The 24,324-nt window shown below is 42.5% G+C and overlaps 1 protein-coding gene across 4 annotated transcripts in view; it reads left to right on the plus strand.

The window, feature by feature from the left end:
- The window catches only part of hdac9 (histone deacetylase 9), a 503,463-nt gene that overhangs the window by 18,229 nt on the left and 460,910 nt on the right, over positions 1-24,324 (plus strand). For all 4 annotated transcript variants that reach the window (XM_033045928.1, XM_033045918.1, XM_033045937.1 and 1 more), the window contains exon 2: positions 16,467-16,646. In XM_033045928.1, coding sequence (XP_032901819.1) covers positions 16,625-16,646 — 22 coding nt within the window. In that variant the 5' untranslated portion in view covers positions 16,467-16,624. The remainder of the gene's footprint in view (positions 1-16,466; positions 16,647-24,324) is intronic.

The following is a 24,324-nucleotide window of genomic DNA, read 5'->3' on the forward strand; positions in this document are numbered from 1 at the left end:
ACTTCTCTAACTTCAAATAGCCTTTGCTTTCCCTCTCTCTCCATCCCCTCCCCCTTACCAGTTCTTCCACCAGTCTTATTGTCTCCAACTGCATTCTAACTATGTCCAGCCCACTCCCCTGACATCAGTCTGAAGAAGGGTCTCAAACCGAAACGTCACCCATTCCTTCTCTCCAGAGATGCTGCCTCACCCACTGAGTTACTCCAGCATTTGTTGTCTTCCTTCTATATCAACAAAGTGGTATATTTGGAAACATTTATGTTCTTTTCAATAGCCCGATTTGCAATAACTTACAGGTTCCAAAAGTGATCTGTTTTGTATTGGAACAGACTCTGCTTTCTTGGGAGTGCATTAATAATTGTTTCCCCCAACGTAACAGTTCAATACAGTATATTCTAGGGAAATACAAGATTTTAGGAAGCAAGTCTCTTTGTTGTAAAACGTTTACAATTTACATCAAAAATAATAGTTATAATTTTAGTTTTAGTTTTCTGTATTGTCATTTGTAGAATTTCCTGTTCACTTTACAAATAGTTTTCAATTTTTGCTATTTAAATTACAATTTAAAGATATAAACATATGCATAGTATTGCTGATCTATCTTGATATTACATTGGTTTTATCACTTTGAACTATTCAGGTGCTTTGTGAATTTTTTTTAAGCTAATTGAATTTAGTATTGTAAATAATCATTTCATCTTTCTTTCAATTGTAACTTGAGCAAAGATTACCACAGTTACAAAAAGAAGGGTCTGATGGGTATCAACCCGAAACGTCACCCATTCCTTCTATCCAGGGATGCTGCCTGTCCCGCTGAGTTACTCCAGCATGTTGTGTCTAACCACAGATACAGGAAGTAGCAAAATAGACAAGAAATATGATTAGTTGCAATCTGCTTTGTTATCCACTGACTTAAAAGGGGAAAATGGGCTACAGGTCATATGACTGCCGGCAATCCACTTCTTCAATCTCTGACATGTGATTATAAAAAAGCTGTAGTACCTCAGCGGGATAGGCAGCATCTCTGGAGAGAAGGAATGGATGACGTTTCGGGACGAGACCCTTCTTCAGATGATTGCTCAGAATTTCAAGGTCACATAATTAGGGGGACCATTATTTTACCTTCTTTTAGGTTGCAGTTGTGGCTTTTGAAAACTGGGAAGGCGCATCCGGACTGAACACCTATTTATTCACTCCTCCTCCACATCTGCATTAAATAAAAATGTTGAAAAACACAGAAATGGAATACATACATTCCATCCAACATCAGAACACCTAACTTGTTGCCAACTCTCAACTACGCCCCTGCCCACATTGCTGGCTCCACACCCAGCGCACATCTGGCCCTGCTCGCCTGCTACTTTCTTGCATTTTGTTAAGTCAAACCAGAGCACAGTAAATGGTGGGCCCTGGGGAGCTTTGGTGAAGATGATTTTTGGCGGGCTTGCCATGATATTGAATATAAGAGTTGGGACATCATATTATGGGTGTACAAGGCATTGGTAAGGCCACAATTGGACTAGTGTATACAGATCTAGTCACCCAGCAGTAGGAAGGATGTCATTAAACTAAAGGTACACAAAAAAGCTGGAGAAACTCAGCGGGTGCAGCAGCATCTATGGAGCGAAGGAAATAGGCAACGTTTTGGCCCGAAACGTTGCCTATTTCCTTCGCTCCATAGATGCTGCTGCACCCGCTGAGTTTCTCCAGCTTTTTTGTGTACCTTCGATTTTCCAGCATCTGCAGTTCCTTCTTAAACACTGTCATTAAACTAAAATGGATACAAAATAGATTTGTGAGGATGTTACTGGGTCTGGAAAGTTTGAGTTATAAGGAGAAGCGGGATAGGCTAGGTCTTTTTACCCTGGAAGTAGGGGTCTCATAAGCGACCCTATTGTGCTTTATAAAATGATGACTGGCATAGATGAGTTTACTAGCAACAGTCTTCCCCCATGGTATGGAAATCTAAAACTAGAGGGCATAGATTTAAGACGAAAGGGGAAAGATTTAAAAGGGAACTGAGGGGCGACTTTTTCACACAGATGGTGGTACATATATGGAACGAGCTGCCAGAGGAAGTGGTAAGAGGTAGGAACAATTCTGACAATTTACAGTTGGACAGGTATATGGGTAAGAAAGGTTTGGAGGAGTATGGGCCAGGGCTAGCAAGTGGGACTTGCTCGGTTATGAAACTTGATCAGCAGAGATGAATTGAGCTCAAGGGTCTGGTTCCGTGCTCTGTCACTCTAGCATTCTCTCATTTTCTGATAACCACTTGCTGAGAACATTTAGCTGACAATGACGACATTGAACTGGTTTTAAATGCAATAGATCAATTGTTTGACTGGAATACTCTGTGGAATAGTTTTACTCCCCATTTTTGGTAGGTTTAGTTTAGTTTAGTTACAGTGCGGAAACAGGTCCTTCAGCCCACCGAGTCTGCATTGACCAGCAAACTCTGCAAGTTAACACTATCCCACACTCGGGACAATTTACATTTATACCAAGCCAATTAACCTACAAAACTGTACATCTTTAGAGTGTGGGGAGGAAACCAAAATCTCGGAAAAAATCCACGCAAGTCACGGGTAGAATGTAGAAAATACGTACAGACAAGCACCCATAGTCAGGATCGAACCCAGGACCCGGGACTCTGGCGCCGTAAGACAGCAACTCTACTGCTGCATCACGGTGCCATTCTAAGAGTTGACAGCTTCAAATTCCCAGGTGTGCCTATCTCTGAAGACCTTACATTGATGCGATCACAAAGAAAACTGAGCAACACCTCTACTTTCCTGGAAGATTGAGGAGATTGGCTGTATTGCCAAATATTCTGTCGAATTTCTACAGGTGCACAGTAGGGGGCACATTGACTGGATGCATCACAGCTTGGTCCGGCAATTTGAATTCCTGTTAATACATATTATATCTTTAGCTTCACTCAATCTTCGTAACTAAATCATGAACATTCGTTTAGCTTTCTTTTCCCCTACCCTGCAATCAAGGTCCCAACCTGAAACATCACTTATCCATGGTCTTCAGAGATGCTGCCTGACCCGCTGAATTACTCCAGCATTTTGTGTCTTTCCTTGGTAAACTAGCATCTGCATTTCCTCATTTCTACATGCAACATTCCCATTTCTCAGGAGTAGTTGCTGAGCCGATTTCTTCTTATGAGCAAAGTAGTTTGAGCGCTTTGCTTATAATTTTTTTTTTTTTTAAGCAAATGAATGAAGGAGGCTGTAGAAAGTGGTAAACATTGCCCAGTCTATCATGAGTACTGACATTCCCTCCATTGAAGGTGCTGCCTCGAAAGGCAGCTAAGAGCATCAAAGACGAATTCCACACTGGTCATGCTCTCAATTCACTGCCACCATCAGGAAACATGTACAGGAGCCTAAGAACTATGATTTTCAGGTTCAATAACAGGCTCTTGAATTACACTGCACAATCCTAAACAAAACCTTACCTCTGCAGCAATCTATAAGTGAGTTTGTTTTGGTTGCACCATATACTTCATATTTTTAGCATTATTATGATCTGGTTTCCTCATATTACTGATTATTAATTTACTGATTACTGATTAATTAATGTACATTTGTGTGCTTTGTTATTGTTATTGTTAGTGACCCTCTAAAAGTTGTAGCAATAAGAATTTCACAGTTTTGTTCCTGGCACATATCACATATTAGGCAAGAGGTGCAGGGTAACAGCTATTGGAAAAGGATAGGGATTCAAAAACTTCTTGATCTAGATGGTAAAATTGCAAAATATATTTACCAGGGAGTGAATGGGGCAGACACTTTCTCAATACTGTTTTCCCTCAATATTTATTAGTTTATTTTTTGCATTGGTGATGGCGTAAAATGCAAACAATACATGATGACATAATAACAAGATATTTTCTATTTGAATTTCATTTTGAATTAACTATTTTAAAATAATTCTATCAGTATCTTGCACAGCAGGAAACATTCATGATAATTATTAGATTCTATTTAAGGACTCCTTTAAAGATAACTTCCCTGAAATCTTTATCTGAAAAATATACTTTCCCCAAGGGCTTGAGCTACTTTGCTTATGAGAAGAAACCGGGTCAGTGACTACTCTTGAAATAGGGACTGTTTCATGATTTATTTACTAAGATTGAGTAAAGCGAAATATATAATGTGTATTAACAGGTATTCCCATTACTACTGTTTGAGACCTTGGGAGTTTAATGTTCTATTTATCAAAGACAACTGCATCAATAATATTTTGGAATGGTTCTAATCTAATTTGGGTAATGTACTGAACAGAGCTGTGGAAAGGCACATACATTTGACATAAATAAATTTAGTTTATTGTCACGTGTATCGAGGCACAGTGAAATGCCTTTGTTGCGTTCTAACCAGTCAGTGGAAAGACAAGACATGATTACAATCAAACCATCCAGTATACAGATAAAGGATAAAAGGATAAACGTAATAACATTTAGTGCAAGATAAAATCTAGTAAAGTCCGATCAAAGATAGACCGAAGGTCTCCAATGAGGTAGAGATTAGCTCAGGACAGCCCTCTAATCTGGAGGTGCGAGTTTTCACACTTCTATATCACTTGTCTGATGGGAGAGTGGAAAAGAGGGAGTGGTCAGGGTGGGACTCATTCTTGATTATGCTGCTGGCCTTGCCGAGGTAGCTTGAGGTGCAAATGGAGTCAGTGGAAGGGAGGTTGGATTGTGTGATGCTCTGACCTGCGTCCATAATTCTCTGTAATTTCTCGTGGTCTTAGATGCAATTTGAAATGTGCAAAAGCTTGAAATAATGAGATAACAATGGCCTCAGAGAAGATCTTAATGATATTATGAGGTTGAAGAATCTGTCTCTTTCTTTAATCTGGCCACAAATATTAATTGAAACCTACACATTTCCATTGTTATGTTGATAATACTTCTTTCCACCCTCCCTCTTGTAATGACTCCATTCTAACCTCCCAGTCCCTCCATCTCAGTCAAAATTGCTCCGATAATGAGATATTCTGTACAAGGTGCTCTGGAATAGCTTCCTTCTTCCCAAACCATAGCCCTGCAACTCCCCAGAATAAGGTAACACACTTTATGTTTCTCTGATTATATCTGAACTGACCATTTCTGTTCATTGTCGTTTTTTGTCTGTTTTTCTGTTTTTTTCCCCGTTTCGCCTCTAGGCTTATCTTTCGGCATTATTGTTACAAAATATTATACAGCCAAATAAGCTTAATCTGATTTGAACTGCCATATTAGTACATATTGCTATCGATATTCACTGGTTCTACCCAATCCTTTGCTAGTTCTGAAGAAGGGTCCTGAACCTAAAACGCTAACTGGTTATTTCTAATAAAGCAGTCTGACTTGCTGAGTGTTTCCCAGCATTTTCTGGATTTATTTATGATTTTCAGCATTTATATATATATTTATTTTTATTTTCTTTCTTTACTTTGTTTGAGAAGCTAGTGGTGTGATTGTGAATGAAACATAGCAATTGCAATAGAAACATAGAAACATAGAAATTAGGTGCAGGAGTAGGCCATTCGGCCCTTCGAGCCTGCACCGCCATTCAATATGATCATGGCTGATCATCCAACTCAGTATCCCGTACCTGCCTTCTCTCCATACCCTCTGATCCCCTTAGCCACAAGGGCCACATCTAACTCCCTCTTAAATATAGCCAATGAACTGGCCTCGACTACCCTCTGTGGCAGAGAGTTCAAGAGATTCACCACTCTCTGTGTGAAAAAAGTTCTTCTCATCTCGGTTTTAAAGGATTTCCCCCTTATCCTTAAACTGTGACCCCTTGTCCTGGACTTCCCCAACATCGGGAGCAATCTTCCTGCATCTAGCCTGTCCAACCCCTTAAGAATTTTGTAAGTTTCTATAAGATCCCCTCTCAATCTCCTAAATTCTAGAGAGTATAAACCAAGTCTATCCAGTCTTTCTTCATAAGACAGTCCTGACATCCCAGGAATCAGTCTGGTGAACCTTCTCTGCACTCCCTCTATGGCAATAATGTCCTTCCTCAGATTTGGAGACCAAAACTGTACGCAATACTCCAGGTGTGGTCTCACCAAGACCCTGTACAACTGCAGTAGAACCTCCCTGCTCCTATACTCAAATCCTTTTGCTATGAATGCTAACATACCATTCGCCTTCTTCACTGCCTGCTGCACCTGCATGCCTACTTTTAATGACTGGTGTACCATGACACCCAGGCCTCGTTGCATCTCCCCCTTTCCTAATCGGCCACCATTCAGATAATAATCTACTTTCCTGTTTTTGCCACCATAGTGGATAACCTCACATTTATCCACATTATACTGCATCTGCCATGCATTTGCCCACTCACCCAGCCTATCCAAGTCACCTTGCAGCCTCCTAGCATCCTCCTCACAGCTAACACTGCCCCCCAGCTTCGTGTCATCCGCAAACTTTGAGATGTTGCATTCAATTCCCTCGTCCAAATCATTAATATATATCGTAAATAGCTGGGGTTCCAGAACTGAGCCTTGCGGTACCCCACTAGTCACTGCCTGCCATTGTGAAAAGGACCCGTTTACTCCTACTCTTTGCTTCCTGTCTGCCAGCCAGTTCTCTATCCACATCAATACTGAACCCCCAATTGGCTTTAAGTTTGTATACTAATCTCTTATGTGGGACCTTGTCGAAAGCCACATTATACTGCATCTGCCATGCATTTGCCCACTCACCCAGCCTATCCAAGTCACCTTGCAGTCTCCTAGCATCCTCCTCACAGCGAACACTGCCCCCCAGCTTAGTGTCATCCGCAAACTTGGAGATATTGCCTTCAATTCCCTCATCCAGATCATTAATATATATTGTAAATAGCTGGGGTCCCAGCACTGAGCCTTGCGATACCCCACTAGTCACTGCCTGCCATTGTGAAAAGGACCCGTTTACTCCTACTCTTTGTTTCCTGTTTGGAATAGGATTTCAATTTGTGCAGAATTTTCTTCACACTTTCATAATATTAGAAATGGGCTCTCATCATCTCAGAAGCTTTAGGATTAGATGATAAAAGTATAAATGTTATGAAAAGGCATTGCATCAGCATTAGATTAAAAAATAAATACAAATTTAATGATTGGCAATTCTGCTTTTATAATAAATTTTTGTTTTTACAATTACAGCAGACAATAGAGTATAACAGTATTTGATTTTGAAGAAACAAAATTAACCAGACTACCTTCTCTGTAGTTTATATTCCCAGTGCATTGTTAAAATGCAGAAAAGGCGTATTCTCCTTGAATTGCTGGGCTGGTCAGCTAGCAGAGATTCAATGGGTTGAACATCCTTAGTGGGGGGCACGGTGGCACAGGGGTAGAATTGCTGCCTTACAGTGCTTGCAGCGCCAGAGACCCGGGTTCGATCCCGACTAAGGGTGCTGTCTGTAGGGAGTTTGTACGTTCTCCCCATGACCTGCGTGGGTTTTCTCCGAGATCTTTGGTTTCTCCCACATTACAAAGACGTACAGGTTTGTGGGTTAATTGGATTGGTATAAATTGTCCTTAGTGTTTGTTAATGTGCGGGGAACATTGGTCGGTGTGGACTCGGGCCGAATGGCCTGTTTCCGCGCCTTATCTCCACAAACTAAAAACCCTTCTGTGCTGTTATTATTGTGCAATTCTAGGATTCTTTGCTTTGTGTCAATGCAGAGGATGATTTCCTTACCTTATTTTTCAAAGATTTATATTTGGTGTAGCCTAAATTCAGAGAGCCGTTCTGCATTGGTGGAAATGCTCTCTTGTGAAACCTTTGGACTTCTATGAACTTTGCCACTTACCGCATCTCAGATCCGAGGATACAGATATGTTCCAGAATGGCCGTAAGAGTAAATAAACAGATTTAAATGGGAGCAAGTCTCTCAGCTTATCTCTCCCCATGTTAACCAATATTCAGGAAATGCAGTTCAGACTACAAGCTTGCAATGTAAAGAAATGTAAACGTGTAATACCCTTTTCATCTTAAATATGTAACTTCCTACAATCTCTTGTATTCACCAGCTAGGGGATGGAAAGGTAAGAGTTCTTGCCTGTCTGAAAAGGAAAATTTTTGTGACAGAAGAGAGCAGCGAGTGCATGTTTCAGCTATTTGCATTTTGTAAATCTGAAGAAGACATAAACAAAAGAGATTAGTTTTCATTGATTCCAATAAGAACCCAGTTCACTATTTTCCAGCTCAACATGAGACAGTCCACGCAAACCTGCATTATTACTTGAATAGCAGACCAGCCAAGGTAAGAGAGGACAGTGAACAAATTAAGGCAGTGGAGGAATTAATCACCCATTCCCACCTCTGTCAGCCAGCACCACCTCCACTTGTCTCATTCATTTTCTCTAGATTTCCATACTATCACTCTTCTCCAACCCTCTCCTATCTCCACAATTAAGCTCTAACTTTTACTGGTTCATCAAACTGAAATGTTAACTGTGTTCGTCAATCAATAATGATGCCACACGTGTTGCATATCTCCAACATTTTCAGATTCGACATGGCGGGGCAGCGGTAGAGTTGTTGCCTTACAGCACCAGAGATCAGGTTTGATCCTGACTATGGGTGCTGTCTGCATGTAGTTTATACGTTTTCTCTGTGACTGTGTGGGTTTTCTCTGGGTGTTCCAGTTCCTCCCACATTCCAAAACCGTGCAGGTTTGCAGGCTAATTGGCTTTTGAAAATTGTCCCTAGTGTGCAGGATAGAACCAGTGAATAAGTTATCGCTGGTCGGCACGGACTCGGTGGGCCGAAAGGCCTGTTTCCATGCTGTATCGCTAAACTAAATGAAAAGCTAAAACTAAAATCAGATTTCTGTCAGTTTTTTGCTTTTTGTGAGCAACCTAACATTTGTCAAATACAGTATATATCTAGATCATTCCCAGAGCTTAGGAAAGGATGGATTTACGGTTGGCATGTCTGGTGTGCAAGGTGTATTGCATGCTATCTAAAAAATAAATTAAAACAAAAGGAGATTAAATTTTGCCACTTTGGTGGCAAAAACAGGAAGGCAGATTATTATCTGAATTATGTCATGTTGGGAAAAGGGGAAGTACAAAGAGATCTGGGGGTCCTTGTTCGCCAGTCACTGAAAGTAAGCATGCAAGTACAGCAGGCAGTGAAGAAAGCGAATGGCATGTTGGCTTTCATAACAAGGGGTGTTGAGTATAAGAGCAAAGAGGTCCTCCGCAGTTGTACAGGGCGAGACCACACCTGGAGTATTGTGTGCAGTTTTGGTCTCCAAATTTGAGGAAGGACATTCTTGCTATTGAGGGAGTGCAGCGCAGGTTCACAAGGTTAATTCCCGGGATGGCATGACTGTCATATGTTGATAAAATGGAGCGGCTGGGTTTGTATACTCTGGAATTTTGAAGGATGAGAGGGAATCTTATTGAAACATATAAGATTATTATGGGTTTGGACACGCTAGAGGCAGGAAACATGTTCCCGATGTTGGGGGAGTCCAGAACCAGGGGCCACAGTTTAAGAATAAGGGGTAAGCCAACTTTTTAACACAGAGGGTTGTGAATCTGTGGCATTCTCTGCCTCAGAAGGCATTGGAGGCCAATTCTCTGGATGATTTCAAGAGAGAGTTAGATAGAGCTCTTAAAGATAGCGGATTCAAGGGATATGGGGAGTAGGCAGGAACGGGGTACTGATGGTGAATGATCAGCCATGATCACTGAATGGCAGTGCTGGCTCAAAGGACCGAATTGGCCTACTCCTGCACCTATTGTCTATTGTCTATAAATTTACATAAATAGATACAAATTCAACAAACCGATCAAAAATGGGAAAAGTTACAAAATATACTGTGGCACTTCAGTGACGACCATTCCAGAGATTGCTCACGTAATCAAGGAAATAATTAAAAAATAGAACACGAATAATTCAACACCAGAACAGACACTTTGCTTCACCATGTCTCTGCCGACCATGATGCTAATCTATTACCTTCCTGTTCACGTGTTTATCTAAATGCATGATACCTTTGCTATTGTATCTAGTTCTACCTCCTCCTCTGGCAGTGCATTTCAGGCACTTACCCCTCTCTGAAAAGACTTTACTGCTAATTTTCTTTAAACTTTCCCACTCTCATCTTAAACCTATACTCTCTAGTCCTTGACATTTCCAGTCTGAGAAAAGACTGACTACTTGCCGTATCTATGCATCTCTTATGTTTTTTTAATTTCTATCAGTTCTATCTTCAGCCTTCAATGCTTCAGAAAAAACAATCCAAGTTTGCCAAAGCTTTCCTTTCACCATAAGTCCTTGAATCTGAGTGGATCTCTTCTACACCCTCTCAAAAGCCTCCACATGTATTCTGTGATGGGGAGAAGAGAACTGCACACAACAGGAACAGGATAGGAATGGGATAACCTGAAGAAAACAATAATTTGTTACTGAAGTGAAGAAGTGTCCCTGAAGAACAGAATATTAAATTGATGTGAATTAAGCCCAGAATTCAGTTATTCAGGAGTCAGTTATTTATCATTATCAAAGGTACACTCACTAACTTACATAAGTCCTAATTCAGGGACTTTTAACTAAATGAACATTTTTGTTAATTCATTGTCATAAGATGTGAAGAGAGAAAATTGATTAACTGCATGCAACCTACTGTACATGTACTCTAATGAGCACATTTAAAAAGTTTTATATTGCTGTGGCGGATTGAATTATATCATACAATATCCCACAAGACCTGAAATGTTGATTATTACTTGGCCTTCACAGATGCTGCTTAACCCACTAGGTTCATCCAACAGTTCATTTTTATCTAGATTCCAGCAGCCCTATGTCTCCTCCCTTAATTTTATGTTAAAATCTCAGGCAGAGGCTGTAATAAGGTCTGAAATGTGGATAATCTAGTGGAATGCAAAATAAACATTTTATGAGCAAATGTATGCCTCTTTATAATAATATTGATAATGGCTTTGAGATAACTGAGAGTAAGCAGACAGAGTGTTAGTTGGATATATTCTGCTTCTGGTACTCAGGACACAAATGGGCATTTTTTAGACTTCATGGGTGGCAATTTGGCAAGAGGCACAACTGTGGCTGGAGAACATGTTTAATGTCACAGGCATTTGTGATTGTGGGGACTAAGTTGGATCAATGAGTCCATTTCTCATTGATGTTTTTAAAAAACAAGCTTTGACTTTTAACTAAATGGACATTTTTGTTAATTCATTGTCATAAGATGTGAAGAGAGAACATTGATTAACTGTATGCCACCTACTGAACATTGCCAGTAAAATGTGATTTTTAATGAGCACATTTTAATAGTTTCATGTTGCTGTGGCGGATTGAATTATACCATACAGTATTCCACAAGACTTTTATGTTGGAAATTCATCAAATTATCTTTAGAGAAAATTGATATAGGCCCTGGTTACATTTTGAGTGTTTTTACATGAAGTTATAGTTATTAACCAGGACAGCTTTTACAAGGAGTTCATTGGCAATAGGCTCTGGAATTCCGCAGGTCATAACCTTGACATGTGTACTGAGATGAATAATAAATTACAGTACAGTAATTGGAATAGAATTTAATGGCTATTTTTCCATTATAAAATTGAACAAGATATTTAATAATAAATTAATTAAAGCCGTATTTCGCAGCTGTGCTAAAGCATAATTAACATGAAGATGATAACTGCCTTGTGGATTTAATATCATAATCGAAATGAAGTATCTGCCTTCAGAGGGGTGTTCTTGATTTATGCTTAAGTATCGTTCAGATTATGTAATTATGTAAGAATCAGTGTTAAATACTTCAGGAAGATAATCAAACAAAGTGAAGGTTGAAGAAGGGAATTATTGTCCTGGTTCCCGAGGAGCTTGATTACCATTTATATCAAGCAGAGTCACTTAAAAAGAGGAGTGAGTGGAATTTTAAATATGCCAGCCTTGACTCCCTTTAAATTAGGATGAAATCTGGTAATGAATGGGTGACTTGTTGACTCAAATGGCTCTTTGGCAGGATATTTTTAAAGATGATAAGCCTCCTTTAAATCTTAAATGTTTTTAAAACATGCTTAACTTTAAGTTACAATAAATATACTTTAATTATCAAATTACAATCATCATATCGCCAATGATCAGAGTAATTCTTCGATCATAAATTAATCTTTCCTGATATTGATTGTTTAGTTTAGTTTAGTTTAATGTCACAGGCGGGCTAAAGTTGGTTTGGCAGCCTTGCATATAATAATGGCATTAGTGATTGTGGGGACTTCATGCTGCCCCTTCAGAATCAGCATGGTATCCAAAGTAATATTTTTGGGGGTCTTAGTTAAAGTTGATTAAAATAATGAAGATTCTTAAAGATCTAAACATAAGAATGCTCCTGAAAGCCCTTGAACTGAGAAGATATTGCTAAACCATTAGGGCTGCGCAGTGCTGCCACTTGAAAGCTGTTGCCTCACAGCACCAGAGAACCGGGTTCAATCCTGACCTCGGGTGCTGTCTGTGCAGTGTTTGTAAGTTCTCCCTGTGACCGTTTTGTCGGTGGGAATTTAACATGAATTGGTTTTCGATTGCGGAAGACAAAATTAATGTTTAGGAAAACATGCGATTATAGGACCCAATAAGACCTAAAACTGAGGAAGTAAAATTAGTGAATAGAAATTACTGGAGAATGAAGTCGTCAAGTTTATTCGTCACATACACATACGAGATGTGCAGTGAAATGAAAAGTGGCAATGCTCGCGGATTGTGCAAAAAAACAAACTATAAACAGAATGGAACAGAATCACATATTCACATATTACGTATTTGTGGAAGGAAAGAAAAAGGAAAAAAACAGCAATTTTAAAAAGACACCACACAACAGTAAAATGGTACAGTAAAGTTAGTCCCTGGAGAGATAGGAGTTTACAGTCCTAATGGCCTCTGGGAAGAAACTCCTTCTCATCCTCTCCGTTCTCACAGCATGGCAACGGAGGCGTTTGCCTGACCGTAGCAGCTGGAACAGTCCGTTGCTGGGGTGGAAGGGGTCTCCCATGATCTTGTTGGCTCTGGAGTTGCACCTTCTGATGTATATTCTGATGTATAGTTCCTGCAGGGGGGCGAGTGTAGTTCCCATAGTGCGTTCGGCCGAACGCACTACTCTCTGCAGAGCCTTCTTGTCCTGGGCAGAGCAGTTCCCAAACCAAATCGTGATATTTCCGGACAAGATGCTTTCCACAGCCGCTGAGTAGAAGCACTGGAGGATCCTCAGAGACACTCTGAATTTCCTCAATTGCCTGAGGTGGTAAAGACGCTGCCTTGCCGTATTCACAAGTGCTGCAGCGTGTGATGTACATGTCATATCCTCAGAGATGTGGACTCCCAGGTATTTAAAACAGCTCACCCTATCCACAGTATCCCCATTTATCTTCAATGGTGTGAAGGTGCACAATTCGCAATTTTTCTATCCCCGAGCGTAACAATTTGCAACTCTTTATCCTTTTCAGACTCACATCCTCCCGCACTACAAGGAATAGAGTCCTAGCCTGCTTAACCTCTCCTTATTGCACAGGCCCTCAAGTCCAGGCAATATCCTTGTAAATCTTATCTGCACTATTTCCAGCATATGGGTTTCCTCTGAATATTCTGGTTTCATCCCACCATCTCATTGATGCATGGGTTGGTAGGTTAATTGTGGTTAAATAACCCCCCATGGTAGCCAGACGGCAGAATGTGGAGGGAATTCATGAGAACTAAATAGGACTAGGATTAGTAAAAACACTGCTTGATAGTTCATGCAGAGTTGATTATCCTGGAAGCCTTCTGTGCTTTAAGATTCATAGACTTACATTTAGGACTTTGACAAGAAGTATTGTCTCCCCTTGAATGAATAGGAATCTTTGGAATTCCCTGGCTGAAAGAATTGTGGGCACCTGGTCTTTGATAATAATCAAGATTGTTTAATACGTTTTAGAGCTTAATGGAATCAAGGACATTGGCAATACTGTAGCAGTTCCACAATGATCTTATTACGTAGAACAACCTGCATCAACAGCAAATTACTCTTGTGTCTCTCAGTTTTTTGTGATCATTCACTGCACTTGGTTTGGCTGCCATGACCAGAATTTATTAGCCTCCTTAGTCTTTTTATATTCCAAGGTAGAAGAGGGAGCTGTTGAGGGAGTGCTGCGTAGGTTCACCAGGTTAATTCCCGAGATGGCGGGACTGACATATGATGAAAGAATGGGTCGGCTGGGCTTCTATACTGGAATTTAGAAGGATGTGAAGGGATTTTATAGAAACATAAAATTCTTAAAGGATTGGACAGGCTAGATGCAGGAAAAATTCCCGATGTTGGGGGAGACCAGAACCAGGGGTCACAGTTTAAGAATAAGGGGTCGGCATTTAGGACTGAGATGAGGAAAGACTTTTTCACCCAGAGAGTTGTGAATCTGTGGAATTCTTTGCCACAAAGGTGGAGGCCAATTCATTGGATGTTTTCAAGAGAGAGTTAGATAGAGCTCTTAGGGCTAAAGGAATCAAAGGATATGGGGAACAAGCAGGACGGATACTAATTTTGGATGATCAGCCATGTTCATATTGAATGGTGGTGCTGGCTCGAAGGGCCGAATGGCCAACTCTTGCACCTATTTTCTATGTTTCTATGTTAAGATTGGCCTGTTTGCTGTGTGCGATTTTGTGGGAATTTACCACTCACTTGCTTTGGGTTGAGAATATCTGCATCCAAATAAACCAAGTGTCCAAAATCTTCAATTTATAACAAAATACTGCAGTACATTTTGAGAACTAATGGTGAAAATCAAATGGAATCAATTGCATTATTTAAGTATCAGGAGCTCATATTGAATGTTCTTTGTGGGGCTAGCATACACCAGTTCCTTTTCTCCAGAGATGCTGCGTGAGCCGCTGAATTACTCCAGCACTAGGTGTCTATCTTCAGTGTAAGCCAGAATCTGCAGTTCCTTCATACCAACTTTGTTTATATGGATTGGCAATTACAAAAGTTATTGCCAGTGCTTGCTCTTATTTCTGGTTAGAAGGCTGCTAGGTAGGTGCTGTACCTGCTTGAAGAGAGAACTGGTGACCTTCTGTCTACCATTGCCTCTTCTTTCAGTTGTCCAGGACTTTCCAAGACTCCTTGTTGCATCTGGTTGCTGAGTGGCAGGAGGCCTTTGAAGGCTCTGGATCCTTGTATCAATGAGGTGTCTAGATCATCTCTGCGCTATTGTCTTTGGATCGGGGTAGGGGGATGATTGTGGGGATTGGTTGGATTGAACGTCAGTTGCCATATCTCATTTGAAAATTGCAATGCTCTTCAAATATGGTATGGCATCTCACCCACAATCACCCGCCTACTCCTATTTTGGGGTATTATGTTGCCAACTTGATGTTAGCATCATAGAGTCATAGAGTGATACAGTGTGGAAACAGTCCCTTTGGCCCAACTTGCCCACACCGGCCAACATGTCCCAGCTACACTAGTCCCACCTGCCCGCGCTTGGTCCATATCCCTCCAAACCTGTCCTATCCATGTACCTGTCCAACTGTTTCTTAAACATTGGGATAGTCCCAGCCTCAACTACCTCATCTGGCAGCTGGTTCCATGCTCCCACCACCATTTGTGTGAAAAAGTCACCCCTCAGATTCCTATTAAATCTTTTTCCCTTCAACTTGAACCTATGATTATTTTAATATTTGGAGATCATAACTTGCTCCTGAAATACTGACATTTCTATCCTTTTGGAGATAACTTTTGTCCTTCCAGGATGAGGGCATGTGTAGAATGCTGTGCAAACAAGTACCAGCCAGCGAACCATTATACAGTAGAAAAAGGATTTTGAATTGCCAACCCTGTGTAAAGATGCTATAAATTATTAATTCTGAATGTACACATATTGTTTAGATAAAGTAGACAACAATAATGTTTTATCCTATAGTATAGCATGGACATAATAGATGACTGAGGCCTATTATTGCCTGGTTATGTTGAGTGATTAATCCAAATTGTTATGTATTTAACTGATATTTATTTTTTAAAAGCTAGATAAATCTGAAGGAACTGCAGAAATGCAATTTCATTTCATTATGAAATCCTGTCAAGCTGGAAATTACAATAAAGCCAAAATATTGTGCGGCATTTTCAACTTTGTGCATTAAGTGTGCCAAAACAAATGGAATGCCTCGTGTTTTTCAAATGTCCTTTTAATTGGCAAGAGGAATGAAAATGGTTTTTGTTCTTAGAACTTGTGAACTCAAACAATATGGATTTCAGATATATCCCTCCCGTGTTCAATTAACTTGTCACACTTCACATTCAAAAAGAAGATAGAATTGCAGTAAAATGCACATTTAAGCAACTGTTCAAAGGCATTTTTTACTACAAACGATCGCAGTTGGCATACAGTTAGCTAATTGATAATGTTGAAAGAAATTTTGTTTCTTACGGTAAATCTGTGTATTTTCCCTTTAGGGTCCTCCTTGGTTTTACAGTTTTGTATCGAACACAGCCATTACTAAAGGGGCGAGTCTTTGTACTTCTGGTTTAACAACGGCTGCTGCATACCCGGCCCCTTTCTGCTCCGTTGCATAGGAAGTAGGCAATTAAAAGTACTCGGCAACTATCGAATCATGAGTTCTCCAATACGTACAGGTGAGCAGCATAAACTTTGTAATTTTTCCACTGTTTTTGATGATTCTGATCTTTAAACCTCCTTGAACGTTTTACATTACGTACCTGATAGTTACATTGTAAGTGTTTTTTCTTTAAATGTGTTTGTTTCTGCCTTGGGATCGACTGGCATCTTTTGAAAGTCAGTGAGATAAAATACAAATTTGACAATGCTGGTGTCACATTCACTGTTGGAAACAAATCTGTACACCCAACTGCACAGGGTCACAAGTCATTGCATAATAAGTGTGTTGTATATCAGTATTTTATTAGGATTATGCAGCAAATTAAGTCAATGCACACATTGTTGCCACTTAAAAGATTTTTCTAATGCTGGGTATGATTACATTGTTTACACTCTATTGGGATATTCAGTAATTTTATGCCGCTTGCATTGATTTAGTTTTATTTCCCTGATGGATAGAAGTTATAATTCTTACTTCATCTACTGTTAAATATTTTGCTTGGCATCGCACTCTTTTAAACAAGAAATTAATCAGGTCATGTCTTCATTTGAAATGCAGAATGAAGGGGGTGCCACATATATCCATAGTATGCAGGAATGCATAGCAATTAAAGTTAAGGATGTTGAAATCATTGCAGCTGTATTTTGAAAGATATGGTTCCATGGTAGAAGGAACTGGCATACTTATGACCCTTTAAGTTTTAAATTATATTGCAGAAATCAACAGAAGTGACACATACGTGGGTGGTATTGTAGATAGTGAAGTTGGCTGTCAAAATTTGCAGCAGGATCTTGATCGGTTGGGTAGATGGACTGAGGAATGGTTGATGAAATTAAATACAGAGAAATATGAGGTGTTGCATTTTGTGAACTAACATTTGCAGGATCTACGCAGTGAATGTTAGGCTCTAGGGAGTGTTGAGGAACAGAGGGATCTAGGAGTGCAGATACATAGTTCCTTGAGAGGGGCATCACAGAAAGATTGGGTGGACAAAAAAACTTTTGGCACATTGACTCACAACTCTCTGTGTGGAAAAGTGTTTCCTCACCTCCGTTCTAAATGGCTTACCCCTTATTCTTAAACTGTGGCACCTGGTTCTGGACTCCCCAAACATCGGGAACATGTTTCCTGCCACTAGCGTGTCCAAACCCTTAATAATCTTATTTGTTTCAATAAGATACCCTCTCATCCTTCTAAATTCCAGATTATACAAGCCCAGCCGCTCCATTCTCTCAGTATATGACAGTCCCGCCGTACCGGGAATTAACCTTGTGAACCTACGCAGCACTCCCTCAATAGCAAGAATGTCCTTCCTCAAATCTGGAGAGTAAAACTGCACACAATACTCCAGGTGTGGTCTCACTAGGGCTCTGTACAACTGCAGAAGGACCTCTTTGCTCCTATACTCAACTCCTCTTGTTATGAAGGCCAACATGCCCATTTGTTTGTCCTGCTGTATCTGCTTCTCCCTCCTCCACCGCTCCCCATCTCCCTCCTCCACACCCCCCCCCCCCCCACACTCCCCCCTCCCCCATCTCCCTCTAACACCACACTCCCCTCCCCATCTCCCTCCTCCTCATTTCCTTCATCCTCCTCACCTCACTCCCATTCCCTGTCCCAGGACCTACCCAGGTCGTAGAGCAGCGCCATGGCCTGGAATCGGCCTGGTTCTCATACTCGGTGCAGGCTACGACTTCATCTCCAGGCTCGTCCTTGGTTCTAGCGGCGGCTTCTTTTTCGGCCCCGATCACGGCCCCATCCCAAGCCCTGGGCTTGGCCCTCACTCCAGCTTCAGCACCACCCTCCCCACCGGGCTTCGGGCATCGGCAGCAGCCGCCATGCGAGCGCTGGAGTGCCCCTCCCTCCAAAGGTGTCCCGTCCTGCCTTGCCACTGCATTGTGACGTCACTCGGGTTTTTTTCCTGAAATGGGTGAGTTTTCGGGCTGTTTTTAAAACTTTAAATGATTTAAAAGTTTGGAAATATAGGTGGGAATGCGACGGGAAGATGTTTATCGCCTCAATGCGAAAAATGTGAGTAGAATGTGTGAAAAGGTGAAGGCTTTCTAGCATTTGGAAGAAAATAGGAATTAACCTGATTGTGCCAGGATGACACACACATATACATACACACAAACAAAAGAGTTTTAGTAATATGTGTGTTTGTGAAGTGTGTTTCTTAATGCACACACGGCAACAAGGGGTAGGAATTAATACTGGCATGCCACGGCAGCTCGTCTTTGTTTCCTATTTAATTGTTCTAATCACAAGCATCCTCTTCATTCAATTCTGCTAAGCCCACATATTGGTTTAGTGGGGGGATAAAAAGACAGTACTTCCTTATAGCAATTGCTTGGACTGACCCAGTGGATTGTGCTTGCCCTCAGTTATGTTCAAAAGTAGCGCAGGTTTCTTAAGTTATAACTGTAAAGGGAATAACTTATTTTCTGGGATACAGTGTCTCCCCAGCTGTTCAAAAGTAACTGGAAGGAAGGAATTTTTTTTAGAGAAGATTGTTAAGGGCTTGTCCCACTTGACCGTCATTTACGCGTCAGGCCGGTAGTGACGGACGCGCGACAGTCGCGCGACGGTCGCGCGCATCATCATGCGTCCGCACAGCCGTCTGGAGCGCGTGATGCCATTTGAATACCAAGTTTATGATATTTACCCAGTTAATGATATTTATGGTGATTTTCTAAAATGCTCCAGTTTCTTGAGTGGTTCTAGCAATTGGAAAAACTGCAGATGTAATGCCCCTATTCAAAAAGAGAGGTGAATGAAAAGTGGCAACCTGCAGACCAAATTAATCTGTGGGAAGGAACTGCAGATGCTGGTTTAAATTGAAGATAGATATAAAATGCAGGAGTAATTCAGCGGGACCGGCAGCATCTCTGGAGAGAAGGAATGGATGATGTTTCAGTCTGAAGAAGGGTCTCAACCCGAAACGTCACCCATTCTACCCGAAACGTCACCCTGTCCCACTTGGCCGTCATTTATGCGATAGGCCGGTGGCAAGCGAAGATTTTGTGCAGCACGAAATCCTGGCACGCTGCGCAATACCGCGCACAACTCCACACTCCTCCGCGCCACTCCATGCGCCCGTCCCACGCTACCCACACGCTACCAGGTTGTGTAAATGGCTCGCAAATGACGGCCAAGTGGGACAGGCCCTTCAGTTTGACTTTCTATGCCTAGTTTCTCGTACAGCACCTGCAAACAGTATAGCCTACTCTCTCCCCTGATAAACACAAAATGCTGGAGTATTCAAAGTATTCAAAGGTTTTTATTAGTCACATTCACATACACCGAGGTGTAATGAAGTGAAATTCTTTTTGCCATTTTGCAGTACACAAAAGAATACAGACATAATACCAATGAGAGTCTTAAACACAAAGAACATCCCCCCACAATGGCTCCCACCATGAGGGAAGGCACAAAGTCCAGTCCCCAACCCCAGTTCACCCATAGTCGGGCCTATTGAGGCCTCCACAGTTGCCTCTACGGAGGCCCGATGTTCCTGGCCGTTCTCCGGCGTCGGGAGAGTCCTCACAGCGGCCTGGGAACCCTGGAACGGCCGCCTCCGTACTGGAGGCCGCGGCTTCCGAAGCCGACAAGGCCGCGCCGGATGGAGCTCCACAACTGGCGATCTCGTCGCGAGATACCAGGCTCCCGGTGTAAAGTTCAGCGCCGCCGCCCGCAGCTGGCCGCTCCTCAGACCCGCAGCTCCGCAGCTCCGCGATGTTGTTCCCGGCGGTCTCAGCTCACCGGAGCTCCAGCGCGGCGACCCAGGCAAGGCATCGCCCACTCCACGATAGCGCTCCAGCGCTGTGCCCCTGCCGAAGCCGAGGTTCTGGCGGTCCGCGACAGGAAATGCCGCTCCAGGCCCGCTGGTAGGCCGCGAGGACGGGTCGAGGCTGCAGCCCGGAGAAAAGCTGCCTCTCCGACCAGGTAGGGACCCTGAAAGGCAGTTTCCCCCTTCCCCCCCCCCCCACCCCCACCCCCCCACACAAAAAAGTCTAGAACTCCAAACAAAACACTTTAACTAACTAAAAATAAAAATAAAACGGTGAAAAGACAGACAACTGCTGGCAGGGCAGCCGCGCACAGGACAGCGCCCCCTGTTGATGCCCCTGTCCCACTTAGGAAACCTGAACGGAAACCTCTGGAGACTTTGTGCCCCACCCAAGGTTTCCGTGCGGTTCCCGGAGGTTTTTGTCAGTCTCCCTATCTGCTTCCACTACCTGCAACCTCCGGCAATCACCCACAACCTCCGGGAACCACACGGAAACATTGGGTGGGGCGCAAAGTCTCCAGATGTTTCCGTTCAGGTTTCCTAAGTGGGACAGGGGCATAACTCAGCGGGACAGGCAGCATCTCTGGAGAGAAGGAATGGGTGACGTTTTGGGTCAAGACCTTTCTTTAGACTGCGCCTCAGGGAAAATGAGACAGAGAGACATCGAAGTGTAAGATGTGAAAATACAGATCAAAGGGAACGATGATCAAGGAAATGTAGAATGATACTTGTCAGCTGAGGGGGAAGATGACAATGAGGCATACAATCAGTCAAATTAAGCAGGACAGCGAAACTTGTCAGAGAACTAGGATGGGGTAGGGATGGAGAGAGAGGGGAACCAAGGGTTACTTGAAGTTAGAGATATCAACACATATCGCTGGGTCATAAGCTGCCCAAGCAAAATATGAGGTTGTTCCTCCAATTTGCGTTGGGCCTCACTCTGACAGTAGAGGATCCGCTGATGCAGTTTTACAAGTTGTTGTTATTAGTAGGTGGAATTGATCCAACTATAATCCACATCCACATTGAGAGGTGGATACTATCTTCAAGCAGTATAGGCTAGCTAACTAGTGCTATAATATTAAAGAGCTTGGGTTAGGATGCATTTGGAATGAATGGCATGACCCTTATCTTGGGGTCCGAGTATAATTCTCTGAAAATATCAACACAAATAGATAGAATGATTTTTTTAAAAAGGCATATTTATATGTTCTAGGAACAGAATTAGGCCATTTGGCCCATCGTGTCTACTCTGCCATTCAATCAGCTTATTCCCCCTCAGTTATCAGGCTTCTGAACGGACCTCTCCAATTAAATCCCGATCTTCCAACCTACCTTGTTGTGGCCCTTGCACTTTAAAAAAAATCCGCTGCTGTAACATTATATTATTCACTCTATGCATTTTCTCTTTTCAATATCTGATGTATTCATGTATATTCGGCTGGATAGCACACTTAACAAAATGCTTCACTTTACAGTTTAGAGATACAGCGCAGAAACAGGCCCTTTGGCCCACCGAATCCGCGCCGACCATCGATCACCCGTTCACACACTAGTTTAGTTTCGAGATACAGCATGGAAGCAGGCCCTTCGGCCCACCATCCATTGGGCTAGTCCCATTTGCCTGCACTTGGCTTGTACATGGAATCACAGTCACACAACACGGAAACAGGCCCTTCCTCCCTACTGGTGACAATAAAATACTGCCAAAAAACCTCCCTTCACCCTGCCCCAGAAAATTCTCCTTCCCCCTCTCCCACACTTCTCCCCCCCGCGAAAAGTCCCCTCCTCTGCTTTGAAATGTCCCCTCCCTCAAAAATCTCCTCCCTCACCCTCTCTCCCTTCCTCCTTCCCTATTTCTCCCCCCCTCACTCCCTCCCTTCCTCCCTCCCTCCCTCTCTCACTCTCTCCCTCTCTCTCTCCCTCCCTCTATTCCTCCCTACCTCCCTCTCTCCGTATCCCGGGGAGTGTCCATATCCCGGATGGAGTGTGCATGTGTATCCACTCCCCCAAACTCCCTCCCTCACTCCCTCCCTCCCTCTCTCTCTCTCTCTCTCCCTCCCTCTCTCTCCCTCTCTCTCCCTCTCTCTCCCTCTCTCTCCCTACCTCCATCCCTCCATCCCTCTCTCTCCCTCTCTCTCCCCTTCCCTCCCTCTCTACCCCCTCCCTCCCTCTTTTCCTTCCTTCTCTCTCCCCCTCCCACCCTCTCTCCCTACCTATCTCCCTCTCTCTCTCCCTCCCTCCATCTCCCCTGATTGACTTTAGATTTTGTTTAGTTTATTATTGTCATGTATGCTGAGGGACAGTGAAAAGCTTTTGTTTGCATGCTATCCAGTTAAAGAAAAGATTATGAAAAAAATGATGACAATTAAGCTGACCACCATGCACAGATAAAGGATAAAGTGTACAACATTTAGTGTAAGATAAAGTCCAATAATAACCTCCTCCACTGTCAGAGTGACGCCTCATGCAAATTGGAGAAACAGCACCTCGTATTTTACTTGGGCAGCTTATGAATATTGATTTCTCTAATTTCAAGTAACCCTTGCATTCCCTCTCCCTCCATCACTCCTCCACCCTAGTCGTCCAGTTGAATAGCTATACTGTTCATATCCCCTTGTTATCACCTCCTCCACAGCCAACAATGCACCATCATCGGCTCTTTGGCTATTGGTGCAGACTCTGATGCGTTCTGTACTTTTTCATATCTCTAGTTTCCTTCTCCCCTAACTCAGTCTGAAGAAACAGCACTTCATATTTCTCAACCCAAAACATCACCTATTCCTTTTCTCCAGAGATGCTGGCTGACCCACTGAGATACTCCAGAATGTAGTGCCTATCTAAAGATAGTTCAAAGGTCTCCAGTGAGGTACATAGGAGATCAGGACTGCACTCCAGCTGATGAGAGGACTGATCAGTTGCCTGATAACAGCTGGGAAGAAACTGACCCTGAATCTGGGAATATGCACCTTCTGTACCTTTTGCCTGATGGGAGAGGAGGGAACAGGGGCTGACCAGGGTGAGACCAGTCCTTGGTTATGTTGCTGGCCTTGGCGAGATAGCATGCAGTGCAGATGGGGTCAATGAAAGGGAGGTTGGTTTGCCCGATGGTCTGGGCTATGACCACAACCATGCAATTTCTTGCATTTTTGGATGGAGCTGTTCTCAAACCAGGCTGTGAGCATCCATATAAATGCTTTCCATGGCACATTGGTAGGGGGATTGAGTACAAGAGTCATGAAATTGTGATATGTGGAGTATTGTGACTATGACGAGGCCACTTTTGGAGTATTGTGTGCAGTTCTGGTTGCCCCATTACAGTAAGGATATGGAGGTTTTAGGAAAGTGTGCAGAAGAGATTTACCCAGATGCTGACTGGATAAGGGGCTGCTAGCTATAACGGGAAATTGGACAAACATGGATTTGTTTCCTCTGGAGCGTCAAAGGTTGCGGGTAGACATGATATATATATAAAAATATGAGAGTCATAGATAGGTTAGAAAGGCAGAGCCTTTTTCAAGGGATGGAAATGTCAAAGTCTATGGGGCGTAGGTTTAAGGTCAGAGGGAATGTTTAAAGGAGATGTGCAGGCGTTTAATACCCCTCCAAGCTGGTTACCAAGCTCTCAGATCTGGGTCTCTGCGCATCCCTCTGCAATTGGATTTCTCATCCACAGACCACAGTCTGTCCGTATTGGTGGAAATGTGTCATCCTCAATAACAAGCCCCCTGCTGTACTCACTCTATACTCATGACTCATTCTTAAAGGGTTGACAGTGGATATGCAATGGAAGGCATTTAAAGACTGCATGGATGAACTACAACAATTGTTCATCCCAGTTTGGCAAAAGAATAATTCAGGGAAGGTAGTGCATCCGTGGATAACCAGGGAAATCAGGGATAGT

This window comes from Amblyraja radiata, chromosome 2, assembly GCF_010909765.2.
Source record: "Amblyraja radiata isolate CabotCenter1 chromosome 2, sAmbRad1.1.pri, whole genome shotgun sequence".
Taxonomy (NCBI): domain Eukaryota; kingdom Metazoa; phylum Chordata; class Chondrichthyes; order Rajiformes; family Rajidae; genus Amblyraja; species Amblyraja radiata.